At 34.1% G+C, this 25,633-nt stretch overlaps 1 protein-coding gene across 4 annotated transcripts in view; it reads left to right on the forward strand.

The window, feature by feature from the left end:
* The window catches only part of ZNF385D (zinc finger protein 385D), a 1,173,536-nt gene that overhangs the window by 617,333 nt on the left and 530,570 nt on the right, over positions 1–25,633 (forward strand). Inside the window, exon 1 of one of the 4 annotated variants that reach the window (XM_064378659.1) lies at positions 13,340–13,372. The exons of the other annotated variants lie outside the window; for them this stretch is intronic. Coding sequence (XP_064234729.1) covers positions 13,363–13,372 — 10 coding nt within the window. The 5' untranslated portion in view covers positions 13,340–13,362. Of the gene's footprint in view, positions 1–13,339; positions 13,373–25,633 lie in introns of those variants that run through there. 4 annotated transcript variants of the gene reach the window in all.

Here is a 25,633-nt window from a genome sequence, read left to right on the forward strand (position 1 = left end):
GCCATGAAGGCCTCTGACATGCCCTGGTGACATTTTCCCCAGTGTCTTAGGGATTAACATTAAGCAGCTCAGTTATTTATGCAAATTTCTGCAACTGGCTTGAATATTTCCTCAGAAAATGGGTTTTTATTTTTTCTGTCACATTGTCAGGCTGCAAATTTTCAAACTTTTATACTCTGCTTCCCTTATAAAACTGAATGCCTTTTACAGCACCCACGTCACCTCTTGAATGCTTTGCTGCTTAGAAATTTCTTCTGCCAGATACCCTAGATCATCTCTCTCAAGTTCAAAGTTCCACAAATCTCTAGGGCACAGGCAAAATGCCACCAGTCTCTTTGCTAAAATATAACAAGAGTCACCTCTGCTCCAGTTTCCAACAAGTCCCTCATCTCTATCTGAGACCACCTCATTCTGGACCTTATTGTTCATATTGCTATCAGGCTTTTGGCCAAAGCCATTCAACAAGTATCTAGAAAGTTCCAAACTTTCCCACATTTTCCTGTCTCTTCTGAGCTCTCTAAATTGTTCCAACCTCTTCCTGTTACCCAGTTCCAAAGTAACTTCCACATTTTGGGGTATCTTTTCAGCAACACTTCACTCACAGTACCAATTTACTATATTAGTTTGTTTGCCCACTGCTGATAAAGACTTACCCGAGACTGCAAGGAAGAGGTTTAATTGGAGTTACCATTCCATGTGGCTGGAGAGTTCTCACAGTCATGGCTGGAGGCGAAAGGCTCTTACATGGTAGCGACAAGAGTAATTGAGGAAGAAGCAAAAGTGGAAACTCTTGATAAACCCATCAGATCTCATGAGACTTATTCACTATCGTCAGAATAGTATGGGAAAGACCAGTCCCCATGATTCAATTACCTCCTCTTGGGTCCCTCCCACAACATGTTGGAATTCTGGGAGACACAATTCAAGTTGAGATTTCGGTGGCTACACAGACAAACTATATCACCACAGATAATAGACTTTAAGTCAAGGTTAAATTGGATCACCTGATGGAGGGAGTGGATCACAGGATAAATAACACAGATTGCTTTTTGCTTGAGGCATGATTTTGTTGAAGGTCTTGGATTGGCTCCTGTAGCCATACATGCTTCTTTTTGAAACCAAGCTCATTACATGATAATTTTGAGAGATTATGTTTAGCAGTAACACCTCCTCCAATGACCAGAATCATGTATCACTCTTTACCATTGCATATGATTTCCTAAAAGAGGTTACATTAATCACTGTGAATAAGTTCCTCAGACATATTGATTGTTTCAAATATGTTGTTCTGTTGGCCAGGAACTTACATCTAATTATTGAAAAGCTAAGTATAATGCATAAGTATTTAGTTTTTCCAAGGTCACCTCTTAGTTGTCTCCCTTTTAAATATTTACAGTTAGATCACTATAGGGGGTCAATCCTTTTTCTTCTTCCTCCACTCAAGCTTTATCATTTTAAACTTGCCTTTATCTTCTTGTTATTACTGTTGTATTATAAAATATAATAAATGTGAAAATGAGCAAGAATATGACATTCGTCAAGGGAGACCCTCTACAGTAGCCGGGGACAAGGATTTGGTTCACATCTAGAATTCTGGATGAATAAGCTCAGGTTCTTTTTCATTTCTTTCTTTTATTCTTCTTTTTTTTTTTCTGACACACAGTCTCACTCAGTCTTCAATGCAGTAGTGTGATCATGGCTCACTGCAGCCTCTACCTCCTGGGCTCAAGCAGATCCTCCCACCTCAGCCTCTTGAGTACTGGGACTATAGGCATGTGCCACTAGGCATGGTTATTATTATTTCTTTTAATTTTAGAGAGAAAGGGTCTTGCCATGTTTTCCAAGCTCATCTCATGTATCTGAGATCAGTTGATCCACATGCCCAGGCCTCTGAAATTGCTGAGATTACAGACATGATCCACTATGCCTGACCAATAAAGTCAGGTTCTTATCTACTTGTGAGAAACCACAAATATACTCCCTTCTTTGAATAGTGGAAGAATTAATTATCTGTGTCACGCTGGTAGTATTTAGCATGTGCCAGTATGGAATTGGCATGCAGTAGACATTTAATAAATGATGAAGCCAACCCTCTTAACAACATAACTCAACGAGTTGATCCAAAATACTCAATCTTGTAATTAATTAAATGGTCAAGCTGAACCTATGTAGCAGGGTGACTGAGAATCTGAGAACAGACTTCAAAACTTAGGTAAATTTAAGTTTTTGTTTGGTTTGGCACCACCTAGTAGTGTTTCTTCACCTGTGCTTCAGTTTTAACAGAGACGATTCTGAATCCAGAATCATTTTTCTTAAGGTTTTGATTTCTTAAGCATCAGGAGCTTAAGAAATCACCTCCCTGTTTAGGTGATATTTATTGGCCAGATTTGGGGAGATGGGTATGGGAGAATATTGGAGACAAGAGAATCCATCTTCTCCCTCCTCATTTTTGGGGGTGGAATTACCTGCATTTTCCATGTAGCTTTGTTTTTTCTTTCATGCCCTGTCCCCACACCCTACAAGAAAGTGAGAACTTTAGTTTCCACCTCCTATATCACCTGCTTCCCCCAGCCTTTTTAAGAGCAGAGCCAGCAAGAAGGATCAGCAGCCAGTTGCCTATAGTATTGCATCCAAATTTATGTTACTGTGCCGTGTTTTATAGGAAGAAGGAGGAATTTTATCGAATTTTCTTTGTTTGATGAAATTACTTGTGACACCTTTTCACAATGATGCTCCATTTGTAGTAACACAAAAATATCTGTTGATAACAATAAAATGCCTTGATTTTTTACATTGAAAGTTAATTGTTTAAGGTCACAATTCTCAAACTGTGTGCGAAGAAGTCAGTCCAAAGCATTTCAGTGAACTCACATGGGCATCACCAGATTTCTAAGAATTTCAAAGGCTAGACAGCCTTGCAGGCCACTTGCTTGTGCTAGTCACAGTTTCAACATTAGGTTGTGCTACATTCCTTTTCATTGTGTCATATTTTTGTAAAGCTTCATTTTCAGTGGTTGTTGTGATATGATGCAGGTACAACACAAAAGTCAGTGAGGAAAGGGAAGTGAGGGTGGGGATGTCTAACCTTATTCCAAAGTTTCCTACATTGTTTTGGGTCCAACAGGCACATGGATTCCCTTAGTAAGTCACTGTGATAATTTAAGAATGAAATAGAAATAATGTTTTACCTTCGGTTAATATATATTAATGAATTATGTTGCCACTAGAGCTGTTAGGATATAACTATTAAGGATGTAAACATTGAGTTGTTTACACCTAACAAACTGAACTCACAAGTTTCTTTTGGCCTAGGAATACCATGTAAACATTACTAAGACACTAAGACTGCTGCAAAATGGGAAAGTTTAGAAACCTCTAGGCTGAGGAATTTCTCTATTCCTAAGGCTCCTTAGATCCTCGTGAGCCTATGAAATAATTGAAAACTCTCATCATGAAAATGTGTCAAAAACTGTAATTTTGACAATATTGATCCCTGTATGGTTACTTGAAACGAAAAAACATACTGGGGTGAGTTACTTAGAGACAAATTTCATCTGCTGTGGGTCAAACATCACTTAATACAAATGTGTTACAATGGAATATTCGGGCATTGAAGTTGTCATTATTATAAGATCCTTGGTACGGCAAAGAAACCTAGGCACAGAGAGAATTATTAACATAGCAAGGCAATGAGAAGATGTGACTGAGTATTGTGCTTTTGAGGACGTATATTGTATCTTTATTATCTTCTAAATGGAGATGGAGGACAGCTGTGATGCTGCGATTAAACCAACTGAACTCCAATCTGAATTTTTACTTTAAAATAATGCAATTAGAAATAATTTGAGTATCCTTTTCTTTTTTCTTTCTTTTTTGTTCAGCTTATATTTATCCATGACTTTATAAATATGGCTCAGCAAAGTAGGTTGAAAGAGATCTCGTTTTAAACAATTCTGTTAGTGTTTTGTTACAAGCTACATGTGCCTTCATTGTGTGTGTGTGTGTGTGTGTGTGTGTGAGTGAGTTTACTACCATAATTAGAAATTACCTACTCTAATTTCCAAATATTACAGTGATATCTTTGTGCAAGCCTAAATAAATTGCTCTCTCAGGCATCATATTTATTTTAGTTACATGAACATTTAAAAAATGAATGGCTGGATATAGCATTTGCTGAAGTTAAATGGAAGGGCAAAAATGCTCTCTATGCCTTGACTGTTTAGGAAACACAGGGGTTTCATTGAGGCAAAAATATGAGTTAAGGTCATTTTCGTGGAAGCTACCCTATTTAAAAATAGTCCCTAACAACCAAAGCTATTGAATAAACTGTATTTTGGCTGTTTGATAAAACTTTTCTTAGAAGTATTACTGTTATGTAAATATTTAATCTTGCTGAAATTGTATTTGTTCAGGAAGTTTCAAGTATAGCATAATGAATATAGTCATAAAAGATGAATCAAAGGATAATGATATGAAAAATTAGAATGGAACTCAAAGAGCGAGTCAATTTTACTTTTTTCCAGATGTTTTACTGTTATCCAAAAACTGAATAATTACCCATTGAGCTTGATGTAACTTTTTAGAAGAAAAAAAAAAAAGTTTTATCCTGAGCTTCTAGTTTGTAAGTTCTGCTGCTTGCTTGGATTGTGCATTTCCCACATGACCTTTACAAATGTTTTATGAAATTTCGTTAAACAGAGACAGGAAAGAGAGAAAACACTTGAAGAAAATCTGGGTAGCAGGCAAGATAATGTTGTAGAGTACTCAGGTTTGACAATTGTGGTAGTCTGTAACCCAGCAAAGAACATCAAGTTGGAAAATGAAGAAGCTAGACGTCTGTAATCTTGATTTTGTGATTGCTGAATGTGTTTAGTAAGGGGAGAGGAATAGAAAGTATTTAACGTATCATGGGAAACCTCTTTGAAAGTCTGAGAAATGAGCTTATAGACTGTGAACATTTTTCAGGTAACTCGTAATTCTACCTTTGGCATCAGAAATTCTGTCTGAGTTTAGTTTATGTATGATATGAAAGGTAACAGAATTGTTTAGTTTTAGAACTTTTTTGGAGGAATCACAAAATACGTTAAACATCAGGTACATTTTTATACTATTGTATAAAAACACTTTGATACCAGGCACCAAAAATAATTCTATAAGTATGTAAAATAAACATATTTAAGTGACTGCATTTTGCCAAACTCTTGAGTTAGTAGTTAAATTTGAAGTATTTAATTACCACAACCACTTTTTGAGTTAGGTTTTATTATTATCTACACTTTAAAGATGAGAAAACTGAGGTTTAGGGAGATTCCAAAATCATCAAACAAGTGATGACATCAGGACTTAAACCCAGGCCATGTGACCTTAAAATTATAGCCCACTTTATTTTCACATTTCAATAATTCTGATATCAGGTTGTGGTTTAAAATTAATCCAAACAATTTTATATCACATTTATGTTTATTAATGCCTCTCCTAGTAGGGCCTTTTATTAAATTCATAATGTGTTTTAAAATTTTATCGTGTCTTAGAATCAAGAAAATGTAATGTTAGAGAGTAAAACAAAGGCCACTAGATCTTGGGAATAGAAAAAAGAGTAGGGAAGATGCCAGGGAAGGAAATATAGATCAGTGAGAAAAAATCAGAGTAGTCTACTGAGGGGTCAATTCGGGACTTTTAAGCCATGAGAGGGGAAGAGGACACCATCATGGTTACACCATACAACGACTGAAAGCAGCATTCTGAATGGGAAGGTGTGAGATCATTGGTACATAGTTGATTAAAACTAGCCTCATTGTTCTTTGCTCAGGAGAGTCCTGTGTTGAGTTCAGAGGGCCAGGTAGTTAGGATCACTGAAAATTTAACATAACGGAGTCCCTGAAGGTCATGGTTCTTCAACACCCTCAGCTAGTTAATGCTCTTTGTGGAATAACATAGCATTCAGTTTTACTATCTCCATGCAAGGGCTGCCAAAGTGGAAAGTTTTTCTTTCTACTCTTTTTATAGAGGCTAACCAAAAAAATATAAACTCAAGAGAAGGGGAAGACCCTACCTTAAAGCCAAGAATTTAGAAAATGTATTATACACAGGGAACAAATTTAAAAGTTGAAGGGTTTATTTCAGTATGTATAGTAAAAGTAGGACCGAAAGAAAGACCATGTAGGTGCACCAGCAGCTTCACTGTTTAAAGAAGCAAAAGATTGTCATGGAAAACAAGTAATGGAGAAAGTGAAAAAAGCCTAATTCAGAAAATAGAGTCCTATTTAACATAGTGTTGGAAGTTCTGGCCAGAGCAATCAGGCAAGAGAAAGAAATAAAGTGTATTCAAATAGAAAGAGAGGAAGTCAAATTGTCTCCGTTTGCAGATGACATGATTGCATATTGAGAAAACCCCATTGTCTCAGCCCCAAATCTCCTTAAGCTGATAAGCAACTTCAGCAAAGTCTCAGGATTCAAAATCAATGTGCAAAAATTACAAGCATTCCTATACACCAGTAATAGACAAACAGAAAGCCAAATCATGAGTCAACTGCCATGCGCAATTGCCACAAAGAGAATAAAATACCAAGGAATACAACTACCAAGGGATGTGAAGGACCTCTTCAAGGAGAACTACAAACCACTGCTTAAGAAAATAAGAGAGGACAAACAGATGGAAAAACATTCCATACTCATGGATAGGAAGAATCAATATCGTGAAAATGGCCATACTACCCAAAGTAATTTATAGATTCAATGCTATCCCCATCAATCTACCATTGACTTTCTTCACAGAATTAGAAAAAAGTACTTTAAGTTTCATATGGAACCAAAAAAGAGCCTGTATAGCCAAGATGATCCTAAGCAAAAAGAACAAAGATGGAGACATCAAGCTACCTGACTTCAAACTATACTACAAGGCTATAGTTACCGAAACAACATGGTACTGGTATCAAAACAGATAAATAGACCAGTGAAGCAGAACATAGGCCTCAGAAATAATGCCACTTATCTACAACCATCTGATCTCTGACAAGCCTGACAAAAACAAGCAGGGAAAGGATTCCCTAATTAGTAAGTGGTGTTGGGAAAACTGGCTAACCATATGCAGAAACCTGAAACTGGACCACTTCCTTATACCTTATACAAAAATTAAGATGGATTAAAGACTTAAATGTAAGACCTAAAACCATAAAAACCCTAGAAGAAAACCTAGGTAATACCGTTCAGTACATAGGCATGTGCAAATCTTCATGACTAAAACACCAAAAGTGATGGCAACAAAAGCCAAAATTGACAAATGAAATCTAATGAAACTAAATAGCTTCTGCACAGCAAAATAAACTGTCATCAGAGTTAACAGGTAACCTACAGAATGGGTGAAAATTTTTGCAATTTATCCATCTGAGAAAGGGCCAATATCCAGAATCTACAAAGAACTTAAACAAATTTAGAAGAAAAAAAAAAATCAAAAGGTTCAGAAGGATATGAACAGACACTTCTCAAAAGAAAACATGTGGCCAACAAACATAAAAAACAAAAAAGCTCATCATCACTGGTCATTAGAAAAATGTAAATCAAAACCACAATGAGATACCATCTCACACCAGTTAGAATGGTGATCATTAAAAAGTCAGGAAACAACAGATGCTGAAGAGCATGTGGAGAAATAGGAATGCTTTTACACTGCTGGTGGGAGTATAAATTAGTTCAACCATTGTGGAAGACAGTGTGATGATTCCTCAAGTATCTAGAACCAGAAATACCATTTGACCCAGCAACCCCATTACGGGGTATATACCCAAAGGATTGTAAATCATTCTACTCTAAAGACACATGCACACTTATGTTTACTGCAGCACTGTTCACAGTAGCAAAGACTTGGAATCAACCACAATGCCCATCAATGATAGACTGGATAAAGAAACTGTGGCACATATACACCATGGAATACTATGCAGCCATAAAAAAGGATGAGTTCATGTCTTTTGCAGGGATATGGATGAAGCTGGAAACCCTCATCCTCAGAAAAGTAAGACAGAAAGAGAAAACCAAATGCTGTGTGTTCTCACTCATAAGTGGGAGTTGAACAATGAGAACTCATGGTTACAGGGAGGGGAATATCACACACTGGGGCTTATCAAGTTAAGAGAGGCTAGGGAAGTGATAGCATTAGGAGAAACACCTAATGTAGATGACAGGTTGATGAATGCAGCAAACCACTGTGGCACTTGTATAGCTATGTAACAAACCTGCACATTCTGTACATGTACCCGAGAACGTAATGTGTGTGTGTGTGTGTGTGTGTGTGTGCGTGTGTGTGTATGGGCCTGAAGATGAAGACTGAATTCAGAAAAGAAAGCACTCATCTAGTTTAGACTGCCCTAAAACACTTGAGCTCAGTAGCATCCAAATACAGCTCCACTCCACTGAAAGACCCAACAATAAACACAGCCAACATGAGTGATGGGATGGAAAAGGTACAGCATATCAGGATGGAGGATGAAACACCGGCTCTCAAGTAGAAAGCATTGCTAATGTGTGCACACACAGACACACACAGTGACAAATATCTAAAAGGGCACCATGTCATATAGAGATTTTAAACACTATTGAAAAATCAGGGAAGTTATTTGTAATGTTTTGCCAAAAATTACGTTTTCCTAACAATTCTTTTAATTCAATTGAAAGTTCCCACAAGAAATTTGAGCAGATGGTAAAAAGAATTGTCACAAAACAAATGAACAATGAGTGTATTAAATATCACAATATTACTAGTAACTAAATACATATAAGTTAAAGAGCAAAAATGGTAAAAAGTACAATTTTTGGATATTAAGAATGTGAAATACTGCAAAACCCAATGTATTGAAGGGTGTGGAAAAATAGACCATTCCTGGAGGGCAATTTGTCAATGTAATTGGTAAAACTATAATAATGGTTTAATTTTAAAATTTATATTTGTTAATTTTATCCTAAAATCCAAAAATTTTAGGTAGGATTTTAGGATAAAATCCTAATAAGGCAGATTTCTTATTACTTCATAGCAAAAATTATTTTTTCAATTATAACAGTTAATTTTATATTTTTGTTCTATATTTTTTAAAGTTTTTAAAGTGAACAATGAAATTGAGAAAAAAATGACAAGGAATTAAATATTTGACTCATGCAATTTGAAAACAAAGAGAAGGCAACTGTAAGGATTATAGCAGAAGCTAATGAATTAGAAAAAATAAAACTGTTAAATCAAAATATTATATGCCACTTTAGTATAAAGAAATTTAGTATTTTGGGGGTTGAAAATAGCATATACAAGTATATAATATTAGCTATGAGAAGCAGGGTAGTTATGTGACTATCTGTCCAAAACCTAACAGCAATATTGAATATTTTACTATAGCATGTATATTTTCTAAGAGTCTTAAGGAATTTAAGGAGAAGCAGAAAATCAATATCTATGAAAAAATATGTCAATACAAAGAAAGAAAAGAAAAACCTGTCTCCTAAAAGAGTTTCTGGGTTCAGAATATGTTATTAATACCAGGAAAGTTTTTTTGTTTGATTTTTATATGCTATGTTATAGAGCCAATATTGGAATGCTTTTTTTTCTTAAAAATATATTTCAGTAAGCTTAAAAAAATTAGGACACTTTATGAAACTTATTGATACAATTAAGAAAAGAATCCAGTTTTGAAAAAGAAGAGTAGTGATGGTAGTTTGAACTGTCAGATGTTACACAGCTTTAGTAATTATAATAGTGTGATATTGACAGAAAAAAATATAGACATTAATTAGTGAACTATAACAGGAAGTCCAGGATCAGACATAAATTTGTATGAAAATTAATTATAATGGCAGCATTTCAAATGAATAAAGAATGGGTTTTTCAAGCGATATCAGAACAAAGAACTAATTATATCAAAAACTAAAAATGATATCTTGCTGTGTACCTCATTTAATATGGTAAAACAAAACCCAGGAGAAATATTCCTTCAAAAGCAACAAATTCTAAAGTTAAATACAGACAAATACATAATTCTGTCTTGGAAAGGGCCTTTCTGAGCATAACTAACCAATGACTGAAAGCATCAAGATAAAAATTGATATATTTTGGTGTATTGACAAAAATATAGTTGATAGATAGAAAAAAGGTAGATGAATTAATAGTTATTGAGATATTACATGCAAAAAGTAGTCATGTAAATGGTCAATTTAAAAATAACTTATAAAATAGATGAAAGAGCCTTAAAAAACATAACTTTATGAGAGAGCAGCTCTACTGTACCATGAATTTGCCAACATGTATATAAGCACTCAAAATATATTTAAATTGCAAATTTGCTATTGTATTTATAAGTTTGATGCTATTGTGTGGACTTGCAAGTGAAATAATCAGGATTTCTTATACCCAAGTGGTATATTAATTATTACAAACTTTTATGAGGGTAAACTGAAATATTTATTACACCTTTGACCTCACAATTCCATTTGGAAAAATTTAGGTTAAGAAAGAAATCAGAGATTCACAAGATATTTCTCAGCCATGCTCAAACTGATGTTTTTTTCAGAAGGGTCAAATTGGTATTAATCCACAAGTCCAGTCAGGTATTTGAATTTAAATAATTGTCGTAGATCTAAACATTGCAATAAGATATGCCTTCTTAAAATTGCTTTTATGGAAGATGCTTCAAAATAAGAAAGTAATTTTTTTAATGTTTGATTTTAATTTTTATTTTTTTAGACATGGAGTTTTCCTTTGTCACCTAGGCTGGAGTGCAGTAGTGCAATCTCAGCTCTCTGCAACCTCCACCTCTGGGTTCAAGCAATTCTCCTGCTTCAGCCTCCCTAGTAGCTGGGACCACAGGAGCAAGCAACCATGCCCGGCTAATTTTTGTATTTTTAGTAGTGACAGGGTTTCTCTTGTTGGCCAGGCTGGACTCCAACTCCTGAGCTCAAGTAATCCATCCGTCTTGGCCTCCCAAAGTTCTGGGATTACAGGTGTGAGCCACTGTGCCCGGCCTGAGAGAGTAATTTTTTTTTTTTTTTTTTTTTTTTTAAGTGCAGTGGCACTCAGCTCACTGCAGAAAGTAATTTTTAACATAGTGTTACATGAAAACATATTAGTTCGTAAGAACGTTCTATTTAAAAATATACATTAGAGAAAGAAAAATTTTAAAAAACTTTTGAATTTCTTTTTATCTTTAAAATCTAATGAATTAGATTTTGCAATTCTACAAACTAACGGGCGACTCCATATAGACTGCTTTATGTATTGAATTTCTTGTACATGATACACAGCATTGAATAGATACATGTAAAAATGTTTTGTGTATATACATAATGTGAAAAGCTAATAAACTATTAAAAATTTTACTTTGTCCAAGTATCTCATTTCAAATAGAGGATGGAAATGGTTAAAAGAGAAAAGTTCTCTTCTCTTTAAAAGAAAAATCAAAGAACCAATGCTTCTCCAAGAGAAGAGATCCTAATTTTGTGGTTCACCGGTGTATGACTTTGGAAAAATAGATAAATATATTTGGTGAATCGATCCATGACCTGAGCAGCGGTCAGCTAAATCAGCTAATTTGCCATGTGAATATGCACACTGTATTAAGTAAAATTAAGAGATGATTACTGAGTTCAGCTTAAATTCATATTACTGTGAATTAATTTCTTAATTTTTAGACAGCTCTGAAATTGAGAAGCATAATTCAAAACGTAAAACTTATTACTCTGAGTTCCTCAGAGAGGAAATGAAGCATAATTACTGATGTTTCCAGTATAAACACATAATATGAGTTCATCAACTTAATATGTCAAGGCACATATTTAAATAATTTTTAAAGACATTTTCACATAGTTAGGTAACTTCACAATGTAGGTTAACATGACAATTCTGTTAAGGGTTGGATTAAAAATGTTACATCAGTTGAGCACACGATCACTGAGCCTAACACATAATAAAAGCACAAAATAAGTTTTTGAAGATAAATATTTGCCATCATGTAAATTCTTAGTCCAGAAAAACAACATTTGTTCAACCTACTTTATGTCATCTTCCATATGAGCAAAATAATTTAATCTTGATAGTTCTCTAGGCATTATTATTTTTGTTTTATAAAATTGAAATTAAGTGTTTCAGTGAGCTGCTGAAGTTTTCACAGCTAGTGAGTAGGAAAACGAGGCTTAAAATGTTTGCTCTTCTGTGCAGAAAACATACAACTAACATTCATCTCACCATAAACATGCATTTTACATGCATGTGCATCCATATAGGTTGAAAAATTTTCCTAAATATCATACCGTATTCACAAACTCTTTTAAGTCAGTTATCATTTTACTATCTTAGCCTGTGTGGCATAGAAAATTTTCTCTCTCTCCTCTATCTCTGTCTCTTTCTCTTTTTCATTCTTTCTCTCTCTCTCTCTCTCTCTATATATATATACACACACACACACACACACACTATATATATATATACACACACACACACATACCTACACAGTCAAATATAGAGTCAGTGAATACATGCATTTAGTATTTGACAAATATTATGATATATGTTTTCTATGAGTCTATGTATAAATTGAAAATAAGAATTTCAAATGATTCATATTGATAGTGAATTTGTAATGTTTTCTGTGTAAATGAGATTTCCAGAACTCATTATGAAGTACTCATCTATATGCCTCTGTAAAATGAAGACAAAAATCTTGACCTAGTTAGCACTTTACATATATAGCTACATTTCTATAATTTTATTCATCAATGAATTTGCTCATTTATTCTGAAAAAATTAAATGTGTCATAAAATAATATAGTAATCTGAATTTGATTTTCAAATATTTTCCTCCTCTCTCATCCCATAACACTAATGAGCATTTTCTTGTCAAAGTTGGGAGTTAAGAAATTCAACATTTCTAAATGATTCTGTAAACCTAGTTATTCTCCCACCCTTCAGCTGAACTGCTTTGAAAATACAATGTGCATAGCTGCAGATTAACAGTACTTAGATGCACAGTGTTGTAATTTCAGGCTGCTTGAATTAACTCTCTCCGACAAGAAAAGTGCCTCTTTGTCTACAGTTGTAACCCAGGCTCTGGTCGCTGGGAGTTTTCACATTGTTTCTAATATGTTGGTGCTTGGACAAAGTCGAATCATCCCCTATGAAAGCTTGACTGCCCAAAGGGTATAAACGCAATTGTCAGTGGTTTATTCAGCGTTGACAGTTCTCAGTGTGATCCTAACAGCCTTTGGTAAAACAAGAAGGCAGGAGAAAAGCTTCAGAGACCTCTTTCTATTCATTTCTGTAATAGTTTTCTTGCCACAGGAGACTTAAGAAGATTTGTACAGCCTGCTCTCTTTTCATTAGCAGCAAGAGCAATGCTGTTGGGTAAGTTAATGTGTAAGACTGTAAAGAATAAGAGTGCTGTATATATGAATTTTTATTCCATTTAAAAATCTATCCTTTTACCTAAGTACAGTGCAACTGAAAACAGAAATAAATGGTAAATATATTTAACATTTTCTTACTCATAGACTTGGCATCTGGCTTTATTCTATTTGTTGAATGCAATTCCATGGTTCACTGGGTTTTTGGTATGAATATGTTAAAATTATCGTTATTGAACTGACAAGGAAACTTGATTGAATGTTTAACACAGTCATACTTCTTGTCATCAAATATAACAATATTTAATGATCTCTTTGTATTTCCATATGCAACAAAATCAATCAGTGTTTTCAGGCTTAGTTTGGCCATTCCATTAAATTGCCAGGACTAAATTACTACGTAGTATCCTTATTTCCTTCTTTGCTAGAAAAATTATGTCTGGTTAATAAAATTTCTAACTTTGAGAAAAATCTACATGTTTATATTAGTTATAGCACACTGTAGCATATAAATGTATTTATTGATTATATACATAAAAGAAAAGACATTTCCCTTGCAAAGTAGTATATATAATTTGTTGGGTACATGTTGTTATTAATTTTTCTTTTAGAATATATCTATATTGTATAATATGAACTAATTCCCAAATTAAAATATTAATGAAATATACTGAACGTATTATAGTTGACAGATATATCACTTGTTTTTTGTGATATATCTGTTTTGTGTTATCACTGCACAAGTCATTAGTACTTTTAAAGATTAGTATTTGATAAATGGAACATAGAAAAAAGTAAAATAGAATGAGTCAAATAAATAATTACTTATTCATTACTAGTTTATAAATTAGTTACTTATTCAAAATGCCTTTTTTCCCTATAAGCTAGGTGGCACCAAAATATGAACTGGGTGGAATAAATTAATACCTCTCTCATTTTTAGGCCTTCCAGTACCAAATAGCTGAATTTGGCCTTAAGGCTTTTATTGGGTTCTCTGATATAGTTTTTATTATTAGAAATACAAGTTCTTACGTGAAATAATATTAAATTTTTAAGTTCTTATCCATTGTCATGAAGATTGCAGTGTGGACCTAGAAGGATTAAGTTATAACATCTGAAGAGGCAAAATAAGTGATAACTTTAAGATTAATAAAGTTGACATTCAGCTTTTGGTAAAATCTTATGTTTTTAGACATGTTGCAGGACAGCATACATTATATCTGTGATTAGGGATGTCTTAAACAATGACCTGATTAAAGAACAGTCGATAGAAATATTCTTTTCTTCCCCCACATCTTTAAATTGTTTCCCCTGACAGTCTGTGATGGTGCGTTGACATTTTGAAATATCAAAGCAGAGAATAACCATTGATACAACTGTCTGACTTACCATGGTTCCTTATTATAGCAATCATGTTACCACGGGCCATACTTCTGTCAACAGCACTTCATCACAGATGCCCCAATTGCCCATATATGCATGGAAGCTTGGAGCATTGCCTGCCAAAGATGCAATAAATCAAGGAGCAAATTATGTGGCTGTTTCTGCAGCACTTAGATTTTCTTGTGTCCTCTTGGCCACGTGCTTTTATTCACTTAGTAAGTTTCTAAACAGGGCATTAGCTGGAGGATGAGTCCCTGCATTCTCTTTGTATTATATGTTATGGGAAGGAAGGATGACTCACTAGAAATTAGAATGTGGATTATAATCTTCAAAAGCGCTTCATTTGTGACAGTTTTAGAAAAAGAACTCAAATCGGTTTTTGCTTATTCTCCTTAGACCATTTAAAAAAGAAGTCATTTTATTTTAAAAACAAGCTACTTGAATACCAAGTGGGTATAATGTCTCCAAAAATAAAAATGTATTAGTACTTCAGAAATTTTAAAAATTATGTTATAAAATTTTTGACAATATATAGTTACTTGATATAATTCACATAAAGTTAAAGCATTATTGTTCTGTCATTTACTTAGCTATAACATATACATATGACATACATATGTATATGTTGTATGTGTTTTCTTTATAAAAGAGACAAAATTTGGGAAAGTGGAATTTCCCAAATTCAAAAAGAATAATTTTATATAACCTAATGGCTTCTAGTCCTAGGACTTTGTAAAAGGACCTAAGGCTATTAATGAGAAAGAACGAACAATATTTTTTAAAAAATAATTTTTATTTCCCATCATAGAGCTTAAAGATTTAGTTACCTCAAGTTAATTGTAGAATGAGGTGGGCCATAACACATAAAATAAATAGTCATGGAATTAAAATGGAAAAAGACCATAGAAAACATCCTGCCTAATCATTATGCGTGGTAGATCATTATTTGCTTCACTTATTTTAGCTAAGTAGGAAATTTTATTGCACCTGACATTTGAGTCAGCTTACTACATACATATAATACTACTCTATTTCCAAATAGATAATATTTTTTTCATAGAGTATCTTGATATTCTCATAATAACAGAATACCCCCCCAAAATGGCATTATCAACATAATAAAAAATAGAACATATAAGCTAGGTCACACAGCTAAGAAAACTCAGAGCTTCAAACCCAAGTATTTTGTTTCCTGGGGCTTCTCTTTTAACTACCATAAAATAGAAATAGTACTCGATTCATTTAATAGTTTTCTATACAATAGAAACTAGATATTAAAATAAATTGTATCTTTTTTCATTGGCTGGAATCACACTTTCAAAGATAATTTGCTTTTGTATCTCATTGATCTTTATTAGTCATTGGTTTCAAACACTTCAGATTTAATATTCTTTGTCTTTTGGGCTTTGATAAAACATGAATTATCTAAAAGTACTTGGGTGGATCCTCTTTGGTGTATTTGTATTTGAAGTAACAACTTCTTACAAAGTTGGTACTATTTTTGCAGTATTCAAAACTATTTCTGTATTATAACTGTTGACAAATATACAGCAGATTTTTACATATGATATTTTCTTCCTTAAAAATATTTTGGAACCTCACTGACCACTGTATATAAACTATCAATACACCAAGCCTACTTTTATCCTCTTAGCCTATCTTATATTTCTTATTTTTTCACAGCATTGAAGTACAGCTGAACTATATTACGTATTTACAATCTGATGGTTGTTTATCTCCCTAACTAGACTCTAAGTTCCTTGATAGCATATAGACTAGGTGTGTTCTGTTTTGTTTTCATTGCTGCACGCCAGCAAAAAGGAGAGTTTCTGGCATGAAATGTAAACTTTTTTGACATAAACATAAACGTTGAACAAATTGATAATACCCAGATCTGATATTGCATTAGCTATGTTGTAAAAAACAGTGCTTTACATCTGTATTTCCTAATCTTCACATCCAATTTACTTGCCAAGTAGTTGTTATTTTTCCCATTCGACATATGAAGAATGTGAGATACATGGAGAGTAAGCAACTTGCCACTAAATGGATGAACTGGGTGAACTGGTGTCAACTCCACCTCTGTCTGCCTTTAAAATCCATGAATACTTTTTTGCTACGTCACATTGCCTGATGATATGTTACACTTAGAAATATTTTTTTCATGTGTTGAAAAAAGAAGAATGGAGAAATATCAGTAGACAGTGTCATAGTTTGTGATTTTTTTAGAAACTTATAAAATGACACAAACAAGACAAAAGTTTCCAAAGACCTCTAAAACAAAGACTCAGGGAAGGGGGAAAAAAATGGAAATAAAGAATTGGAAAGAAGTGAGGCATGTTCAGAGAAAATTCATTTAGCTCTAACTTTTCCTTCCTCACTGGTTAATCTAAAAGAGCCTTAATTCTTCTTTCCCTAGGACAACTTAATACTCTTCCATCCATCACTCCCTATGTGAATTCTCTCTTTTTGCCAAATGAGTTTACTCAATGTTATCTAAACCAGGAACTGTGCTTTACTTATGTAGGTCTCTCAACTCTGAGGCTTTCCCTTCCAATGATAGAAAAACTTTCCATTCCTTTTCCAAAGTCTTTCTCCCATCTAATCTAGTGCTTAAAACTTTCAGTCTACAATTACAGTTAGCCTTGATATAATCTCATGGCATCAGTTATTGAACCCATCCCAAATTGTTTTAAGACACATCTAATATTATTCTTTTTTTTTTTTTTGAGACAGAGTTTCACTCTTGTTACCCAGGCTGGAGTGCAATGGCGCGATCGCGGCTCACCGCAACCTCCGCCTCCTGGGTTCAGGCAATTCTCCTGCCTCAGCCTCCTGAGTAGCTGGGATTACAGGCACGCGCCACCATGCCCAGCTAATTTTCTGTATTTTTAGTAGAGACGGGGTTTCACCATGTTGACCAGGATGGTCTCGATCTCTTGACCTCATGATCCACCCGCCTCGGCCTCCCAAAGTGCTGGGATTACAGGCGTGAGCCACCGCGCCCGGCTATTATTCTTATTTAACACTTGATTTATCTTCATTCATCTATATTTTCTTTTTTATTATAAGGACTGGATACTTAAATCCTTCTATATTAGGAGCTCAACAAGGCTTGATTGAATGTTTATTGTTTTAAAACACATTGCACTTATAATTTACAATATATAATTGGTAGATGATTGTTCTAGTGAACAAATGTATCTTTTTTAGAGGGCTAAATTCTGAGTTCTGTGGTAAAAAGTTTTACAATCAGGTCAAACTATGTTTTGATTCCATTTTTACCACTCTTACCTTCTGAATGGTCTTTGAGAAATTTCTTATGTTCCCTAAAATGGAGACAATAATACCTACTCAACAGTGTTGTTATTCTAAGTGCAATGATGTTCATATCACTAAATGCAATGATGTTTGATTTAGAGCCAAAGTAGGCACAAAGTAGAAGCCCAATAAATGCTAGTTATTGTGGTAATGATTACAGTCAGTATTTCAGTAGGCAAATATAGTACTTCACCACTACTCTTACCCTACTAAATGACAACACAACAGTAGTCTCCACTCGTCTTTGCCTTTACTGACATTTTTACCTCCCATTTAGTTGCCAGCATGGAAAATCAGGTCAGTGAGAAACCTGATCCTTCAATGTGACATAAAGAATTTCTAGCAACCAAATTTCAGACACCAGGAAGCACAAAAGATGAGCCTTGAACTGGTAGACTTCACAGTTCAGTTCAATGACTGCCTCTTGAGATTCAAACAATGAACACACTTATATACTAAATCGCAAAGTAATCAATCAAATTAAAGTAAAAATTGGGAAGGTCTGAAATTGGATAAGGAATAGTAGAAGGAGTTAACTTGATCTTGACTTCATGGGATAATAGCCTTTTTACTGAATTACACATAGAAAGATGGACATAGAAGGTAGAGGTGTCGAGGTAGACATTAGTTTAAGGTCACATGAAACACAGTAAGAAAGCAATGCATATGAGTACAGAACAGCAATAAGCAGTAAGTGTGACTGACATGGCAGGTGTCTGATGCAGTTGGAGAAGAAGAATGTAGCCAAATTGTAGACATGCTTGCAATGTAAATAACAGTTCATTGTGAGATAGTAGAGAGTGGAGAAAAATCCCATGCTTATCATCTGGGGCAGTATATGTGGAGTCATTGTCTGAACAAGATCTAATTCATGTGAGTGGACCAATAATTGCCTAGAAACATCTGGCCTACTTTCATTCTCGTCAATTTCTGCCCTCCTCAGCTCTTGCTGCCCACATAAGTTACAGGAGACGCATTCAGGCTTGGACCTGATACACTGCAGTGACAGTTGTCACACTGCCCCGAGTCACTTTCATCTGCCAGACTCACCAGTGTCAGTCACAAAATCTTTCTTCTGGGTGCTTACGCATAATTGAAAAAAAAGCCTTTGTTAACTATAGAGTCTAAACCTACTTAGGTGTTAGAGCAAATTATCCAACTAAAAGGGATATGTTTATAAATCTTAGTTTGGTGAAGAAGTAAAATTACATTAAAAATAAAATCCTAATTGTCTACAATATTCTATGTGTTGAGATTCTGTTGTGTTGAGTATTATTGGAGGCAAATAAAAATTTGGACCTCTGTTACATAGAGATTTGGCACTGTGTTATTTCTGGAAATTACACATCTGGCATATAGAAGAATTTGGGCACTTGTTGCAAGAAAGATTTTTTTTGAAGAATATTCTACTTTTGGACTTTTTGTTGAGATATTAATGATTGGAAAATATGTTTATGTTACAGAGGCTACTTTAAGCTACATACATATTGTATACATATTGTCTTATATTGACTATTTTAAACAAGCATTGGGTTGATAAGATCTTAGAGACTGTATAAAACAATTAAAACTACTGAAATATTTTTGTTCATCATTAAAAGGAAAACATTTTTAAACTTGTCCACATCAAGCTCTAGGAGCACAGAATTTTCCTTTAATTTCATGAAAATAACATAGTAAATTACATGTTTTTTTATATTTTTATTTCTAGGCATAAATATAAAAATACATTTTTAGAATTTAAACAGTAGTGAGAAATTTAATATAGCCGAGGATACCTCATCATCAGTAACACAAAACATTTTTTTAAGTTTTTTGATGAGATTTTACAAAGACTTATTAGTGTAGCTAGAATACTTCTAGCATAAATAATTATTAATACAATATCAAATAGGTCTATAGGTGAACTCAATTACAGTGGCACAATGGGGCAAATAACTGTAAAAGTCATTGGCATTATTGTTCTCCGAAGGTCAAAGGCACTGGAGTGGAGAATGTTGAAATTAGATGACAGAGCAGAATAAGAGGCTGTGATTGAAGATGTTCTGGATCACAGACCTTTATTGTATTTTGATTTGTTTAAAGTGTACTTTATTTGGGCCTTTCATCTGTGAAAAAAATTAGTGTATATGGTACTATACTTTGATTGAAGTATTTGAACTTTTTATGAACACACATTTTTTCCATCTCAAAAGTATTTTTTTTTTCTTTCTTGCAGCACTCCAGCTGTGAGGCTAACTTCTGTTAGTTATAATGCAAATATCTCTGACACAGATGAGTGCTTCTCTCTCTGCTTATTACAATGTTAAATTACAACCTTTTATATCCATAAATATTTTACATACAAGAACCTGAACAGTGGAGGATGTTAACACAGTTTAACCACCTGGAAGGGAAATGTTTAAATTTGAAAATTCACTGCAAACCTAGTTACAACTATTCCTAACGTTTGATTTCTAATAAAAGCCCAGGAAGTTTTTAGACTTTTATTTTTCAATACAATGAGGTGAATAAAGTCATCCAGGTATTGCCTCAGTTTTTGAGTCTGTAAGATTTTTAAAAATCTTAGCCTTTAATGAGGACAAGAAACGTGGATCATTCATTTATTCATCTAGAGCTATAAACCATGCTAATAACTGGGTATACATGGCCATAAAATAAGGTGAAGTTTATGTCTTCATGAAAGTTTTAGACTAGTAGAGGAAGCATTTAACAAGTAAACCTATAGTAAATGAGTACATAATTATGAATTATGACAAATGCTTTAACAAAACTATAGGCTCCATGAGAAAGTTACAGAATACATCACTTTAAATTGTTTATCTCTCAGAGTAGGGCTATTAACAGTAAGGGAAAATAGTATTGGTGAAAGAGCTACTTTGCACAGACCAGTGCTGACATAGCCACAAAAAAAAAAATATTATACTTCTCAGCCAATATGCTCACACTACTTTAAAAATCTTGAGAATTTTTAGCCTCAATATGCTAAGATGATTGAAATAAGCCCCTATGTGTATTGTTTAAAGTCACACTTATCTTCTCTGTTTCAACTCTGTCATCTCCCTGTTCCTCTCTTCTCCCAAACAAGATTTCTCTTGTCTGGTGATGTGAATGAAACTACATTCTTGTAGTTATCCAGGTCCACGGCTCTTGATTCACCTTACACCTATCTTCTTATCTTCTCCTCCCTCTGTCACCTCCTCATTCCAGTTAGCTGTGTAACTGGTCTCTGGCCATATTTGTGTTCTACTCCAATTCACTCAGCACCTTTCAAGGGACCAGATGAGAAATGGTTTTCATCTTCCATTTCTCTCCTCAAGAATCTTCAGTGTTCCCCTATTCTCCTGCACTTAGAATACCTCCAACTTAACATTCAAGACTCTCTAAAACCCGACTCTAATAAGCCAAACTCTGTTTGCATGATGTGAACAATTCTAAAACTTCACATGATGTGGTCTCCTGGGATGCTTATAAGCCAAGGGAAAGCAAGAAAAGGTACTCCTATGGGTTGTACCCAATTAAAAACAAGGGGCAAAATAAAGCTTAGTTTCAAGTCCGGTGTGTGTTGTGTCTTCTCTACCTTTGCTCTGCTTGGGCTGATATTTTAGGAAAACTTAGTCTGCCCATATAGTCTTCATTGTATGTGCTAAGAGAGAAAAGTCACTTCTAAACAGACAAGCAACTTTTTATTCTGTCCAGAAAAGCTGACAGATAGGACATTGTTTTTGGTCAACAGAACTCTCAAATGTACGGGTCTGAAAGGAAACCTAGGAAGGCAGGATTGAAAGAACCAGCAGGTTTTGAGGCTGTGGCATGCGACTTGACTATCTAGATTCAAACCCACTTGCCAGTTTGTGTTCTCAGTGAATTACTTAACTTTATATCTATGTCCCAATTTCCTCATTGTTAAAATTGGAATATTTAAGTTATATTAGTTATTTAGAAGGTAACTGAGTTAATAAAGCACTTACCACAGTGTTTGTTGCTCAGTAAGTGCTATGGAAGTGTTTGTTATATAAAATAAGTGAATCTGTTTTATTGAAACGATGTTCTTATAAAAATTATTTTAAGGCATGCATAGCACAAAAAATTTGGTTGAATCACTATATCAATGGTATGTACTTTTGATAATCAGAGAACAAATACTCTTCCATATACTTCCTTTCTATACAACTTATTAATACATAATTATGCACTTAACTAGACAAAACATAAAGGAGACATATTAGGCAAATCAATGAATTAATGTGGTCTAGTTTTAAGGAGTATCCTTAATAGCAACATGCAACTAAGAGCTACCAGTGCCCCAAGTACCACTGGACAATGAAGTAAAATGTTTTTGCTCAACTTCTTATTCACCTCAACTAAGACATAGCTAATATTTGTGCAGTCAGAGTTTTATGTTTAAGTGGAAATGAGAATTATTTGGCAAATAAAAATGTGGTGAATCAATGTGCAAAACCCATATTAATTGTAGTCAACAGATTTGTTTACTCATTTGCTTGCAAAACAAGTTCATCTGTTAGTACAGTCAAGCTGCCAGCCAAAGCAGCCTTCCTCAGGGCTGAAATTGCTTAATTAATCCTTAACTGTAGAAATTTGTTCCCTAAACCTGAAATTTCTTGTATCACTAGGAGCCCCTCTTGCTGTATTATCAGTTTGTAGTCAACTTTTTAAAATTATAATCTATCGCTAATGTCTTTATGATGTAGTCAATAAATACTTTGTCTTAGAAGTTAAAGCTATGTCTGTTTTACATATGTGATTGCAAGAAGGGGTCATCTGGTAAAAAGCCAAGATCCTTACACACTGAATATTTAACAGTATAATTACTGTTACTAACCTCAGAACAAATAATTGATGGCAGATGCTAGTAATTATAAAAGCAGCAAAATAGATTATTTGGAGCTTAAAGAATCTATTGGCAGTTATTTCTAGCAAATTGTTTTTATTTGGAGGGAATATATAAAAGCATAGAGTATATTTCAACCAAATGCAGCTTTTGGTATTCTAGATTGCATCGGCTCTCCTTCACTCTAAATATCTTCTCATCCAAAAAGAAAAATATGCTTCAACAATAGTTGTTTTCAACAATAGTTGAGTTCCAAAGTAGGATTCAACAGAATTAGTAATATTTGCTTCTCAGAACTAAAGAAAATGTGTTCGAGGACATATTGCATATTGGTTTTTTTCCCTTGGCTGAAAAGCATGCTCAATTCTCTTGAACACTGAAAGAATTATTTCTTTCTAAAGTTTCTTTTTTTAGCACTTCTTTTTTGGCCAGAATTAGGATATTTTTAAACTACCAGTGAGTTACTATGTAAATAATAATGACTAACCAATCGAGAGGCAGCAAAGCACCAGGCTACTTTGCTAAGTATGTTTTATGCATTATCTGGTTCAATGTTCCTGGCAATCTTATGATTTCAGTGTAATTAACTCCCTTTTGGACTTGAGAAAACAACACCTAAAAGAATTTAAATGCTATAATTAAGAAACCAGGAGATATAAAAGTTGTTTAGATTTTGTTGTTTTTGGGCATCTTTGAATTGAATTGAAACATTTTTACTTTCTCAATGATATTTAATTTATATGAAGACTCAACAGTAGAGTCATAGGTAGGATCCATTTATTGGTATTTGTCATGGTATACAGAAATTAGTATAGGTTCTCATTCTTCTCTCAAATACAAAGTCATGCTATGTTTTTTTTTTTCAGGTCAATGCTAAATGCCATCAAGTTAGGCCCAAATAGTACAAAGCAGGTCTAGAAGACCTGGTCCTGAGATATTCAGGTAATTATAACCTATGAAGCATTGGCCTTTTTTGCAAACGGGCACAAATTCTGTGGATTAATAATGTCCCCTTCAATCACCATCATTAATCTCATGTACTAATATTTTAAACTAGCTCACAGTTACATGATTTCAAATGTACTATAGACTAAGATATACAGGCCAAATAGCAAAACTGACACAAAGTCAGAGAAATTTCTTCTGGGGACAGAGAAACAAAAGCTGTGATGGACTTTTGCAATTACTAATTTCACAGATCTAGAGAAGATTCAAGTGTGAGGGGAAAGGAGAAAAAGCAACATAAAATACAATTTGGAAAAAAAAATTGAACCAAGTGTATTTTATTGGTCTTTAAGCATATAGCTCCCCAAATTGAGATGGATTTTTATATTGTAAGACCTGGAGAACATCACCACACAGGGAAATGGCATAGGAAGCTGCCCAGAGCTCCAAGATTCTGGAATTTTTCCGCTCTCTCTCTTGGGTTCAGAACTTCAACATCCCCTGAGGGGAAGCTTAGACAGCCTGGTTTGGAGAAAGCCATGCACGTGCTCTAGGTTTGTGATCTCCTGTCCCAATAGCCAATTTCAGTAAATGCTTCAAGATAGGCCCCGGTAACAAGCCCAAATTAATTATTATTGTCATAGTTAATATAACAATATTAACCATGCAAATAGCTTTGAAAAGGAACAAGAATAGTCATAAAAATGTTTTCTATGCTGTTTTTATTCTGTAGCACTTTCTGGGACAAATAGGATCAGAAATGATTGGCTTTTTAGAATCTGTTCACCTATTCTGCTTGAGAAACCAGAAAGTCAAGAAATAAAGTGAGATTTCTCACTATTCCAGCATGTGTTTGTTTTTTTTTTTTAACCTCCTTAACTTTCTCAAGAAGAAAATAATCCTGACTCCAGTTCAATTGACTGTTAAAGCTTTTGGCTCCCCACATAATCAGCCACATAAATAACTGCACTCCAGATACTTGTCAGGGATTATAACATCAAACTCACTGCTATTCAGTATTTAATCCGAAGCTCCATAGAGAGACACAATACCTATGGCAGATAGCCTGGAGGCAATGTTGCCCATCACTTAAAAATTAAAAAAAAAATCTATCCCTATGTTAAGTCACAATCAGAGTGTGGCATTATGAACTGAAAACTTGATCTCAGTAATTGCATTTTGAATCTTTTTCCCCTAGTTCTAGATTTAGGAAAATTTACAAAGGCAGCTGAATATGGTATTTATTGTAAAGATGTCATTTAGATTACTGTTTCCTATATCACAAAGGGCTTCTTACATATAATATTTGCCTTGATCAAGTCACACTTTTTAACACCATTATTGAGTTGTAATTTACATGTTATAAAATCGACTCATTTAAGTGTACAATCCAATTTTTAATACATTTACAGAGTTGTATAAACATTATAACAATCTAGTTCTGAGCATTTCTGTCATCCCCCAAACACCCCTCTTGTCTCCTGTAGTTAATTCCTGTTCTTACTCCAGCCCAAGGCAACCATTAAGCTGTTTTCCTCTGCATCTAGCATCTCTCAAGAGCATAGTATGTTGGGGATACTTCTATATTGTAGTATATGCTTGTTTATTGCTGAGATATGTTCCACTATATGGATATACCAACTTCTACTTACCCATTCACCAGTTGATGGAAATTTTGGATTGCTTGAAGTTTTGGTTATTATAAATAATATATCTTTGTGTGGGCATACGTTTTTTCATTTCTCTTGAGTAAATATCTAG

This window comes from Aotus nancymaae, unplaced genomic scaffold, assembly GCF_030222135.1.
Source record: "Aotus nancymaae isolate 86718 unplaced genomic scaffold, 86718_ANA_hifiasm-v0.15.2.pri h1tg000019l, whole genome shotgun sequence".
In the NCBI taxonomy this organism is placed as follows: Eukaryota; Metazoa; Chordata; class Mammalia; order Primates; family Aotidae; genus Aotus; species Aotus nancymaae.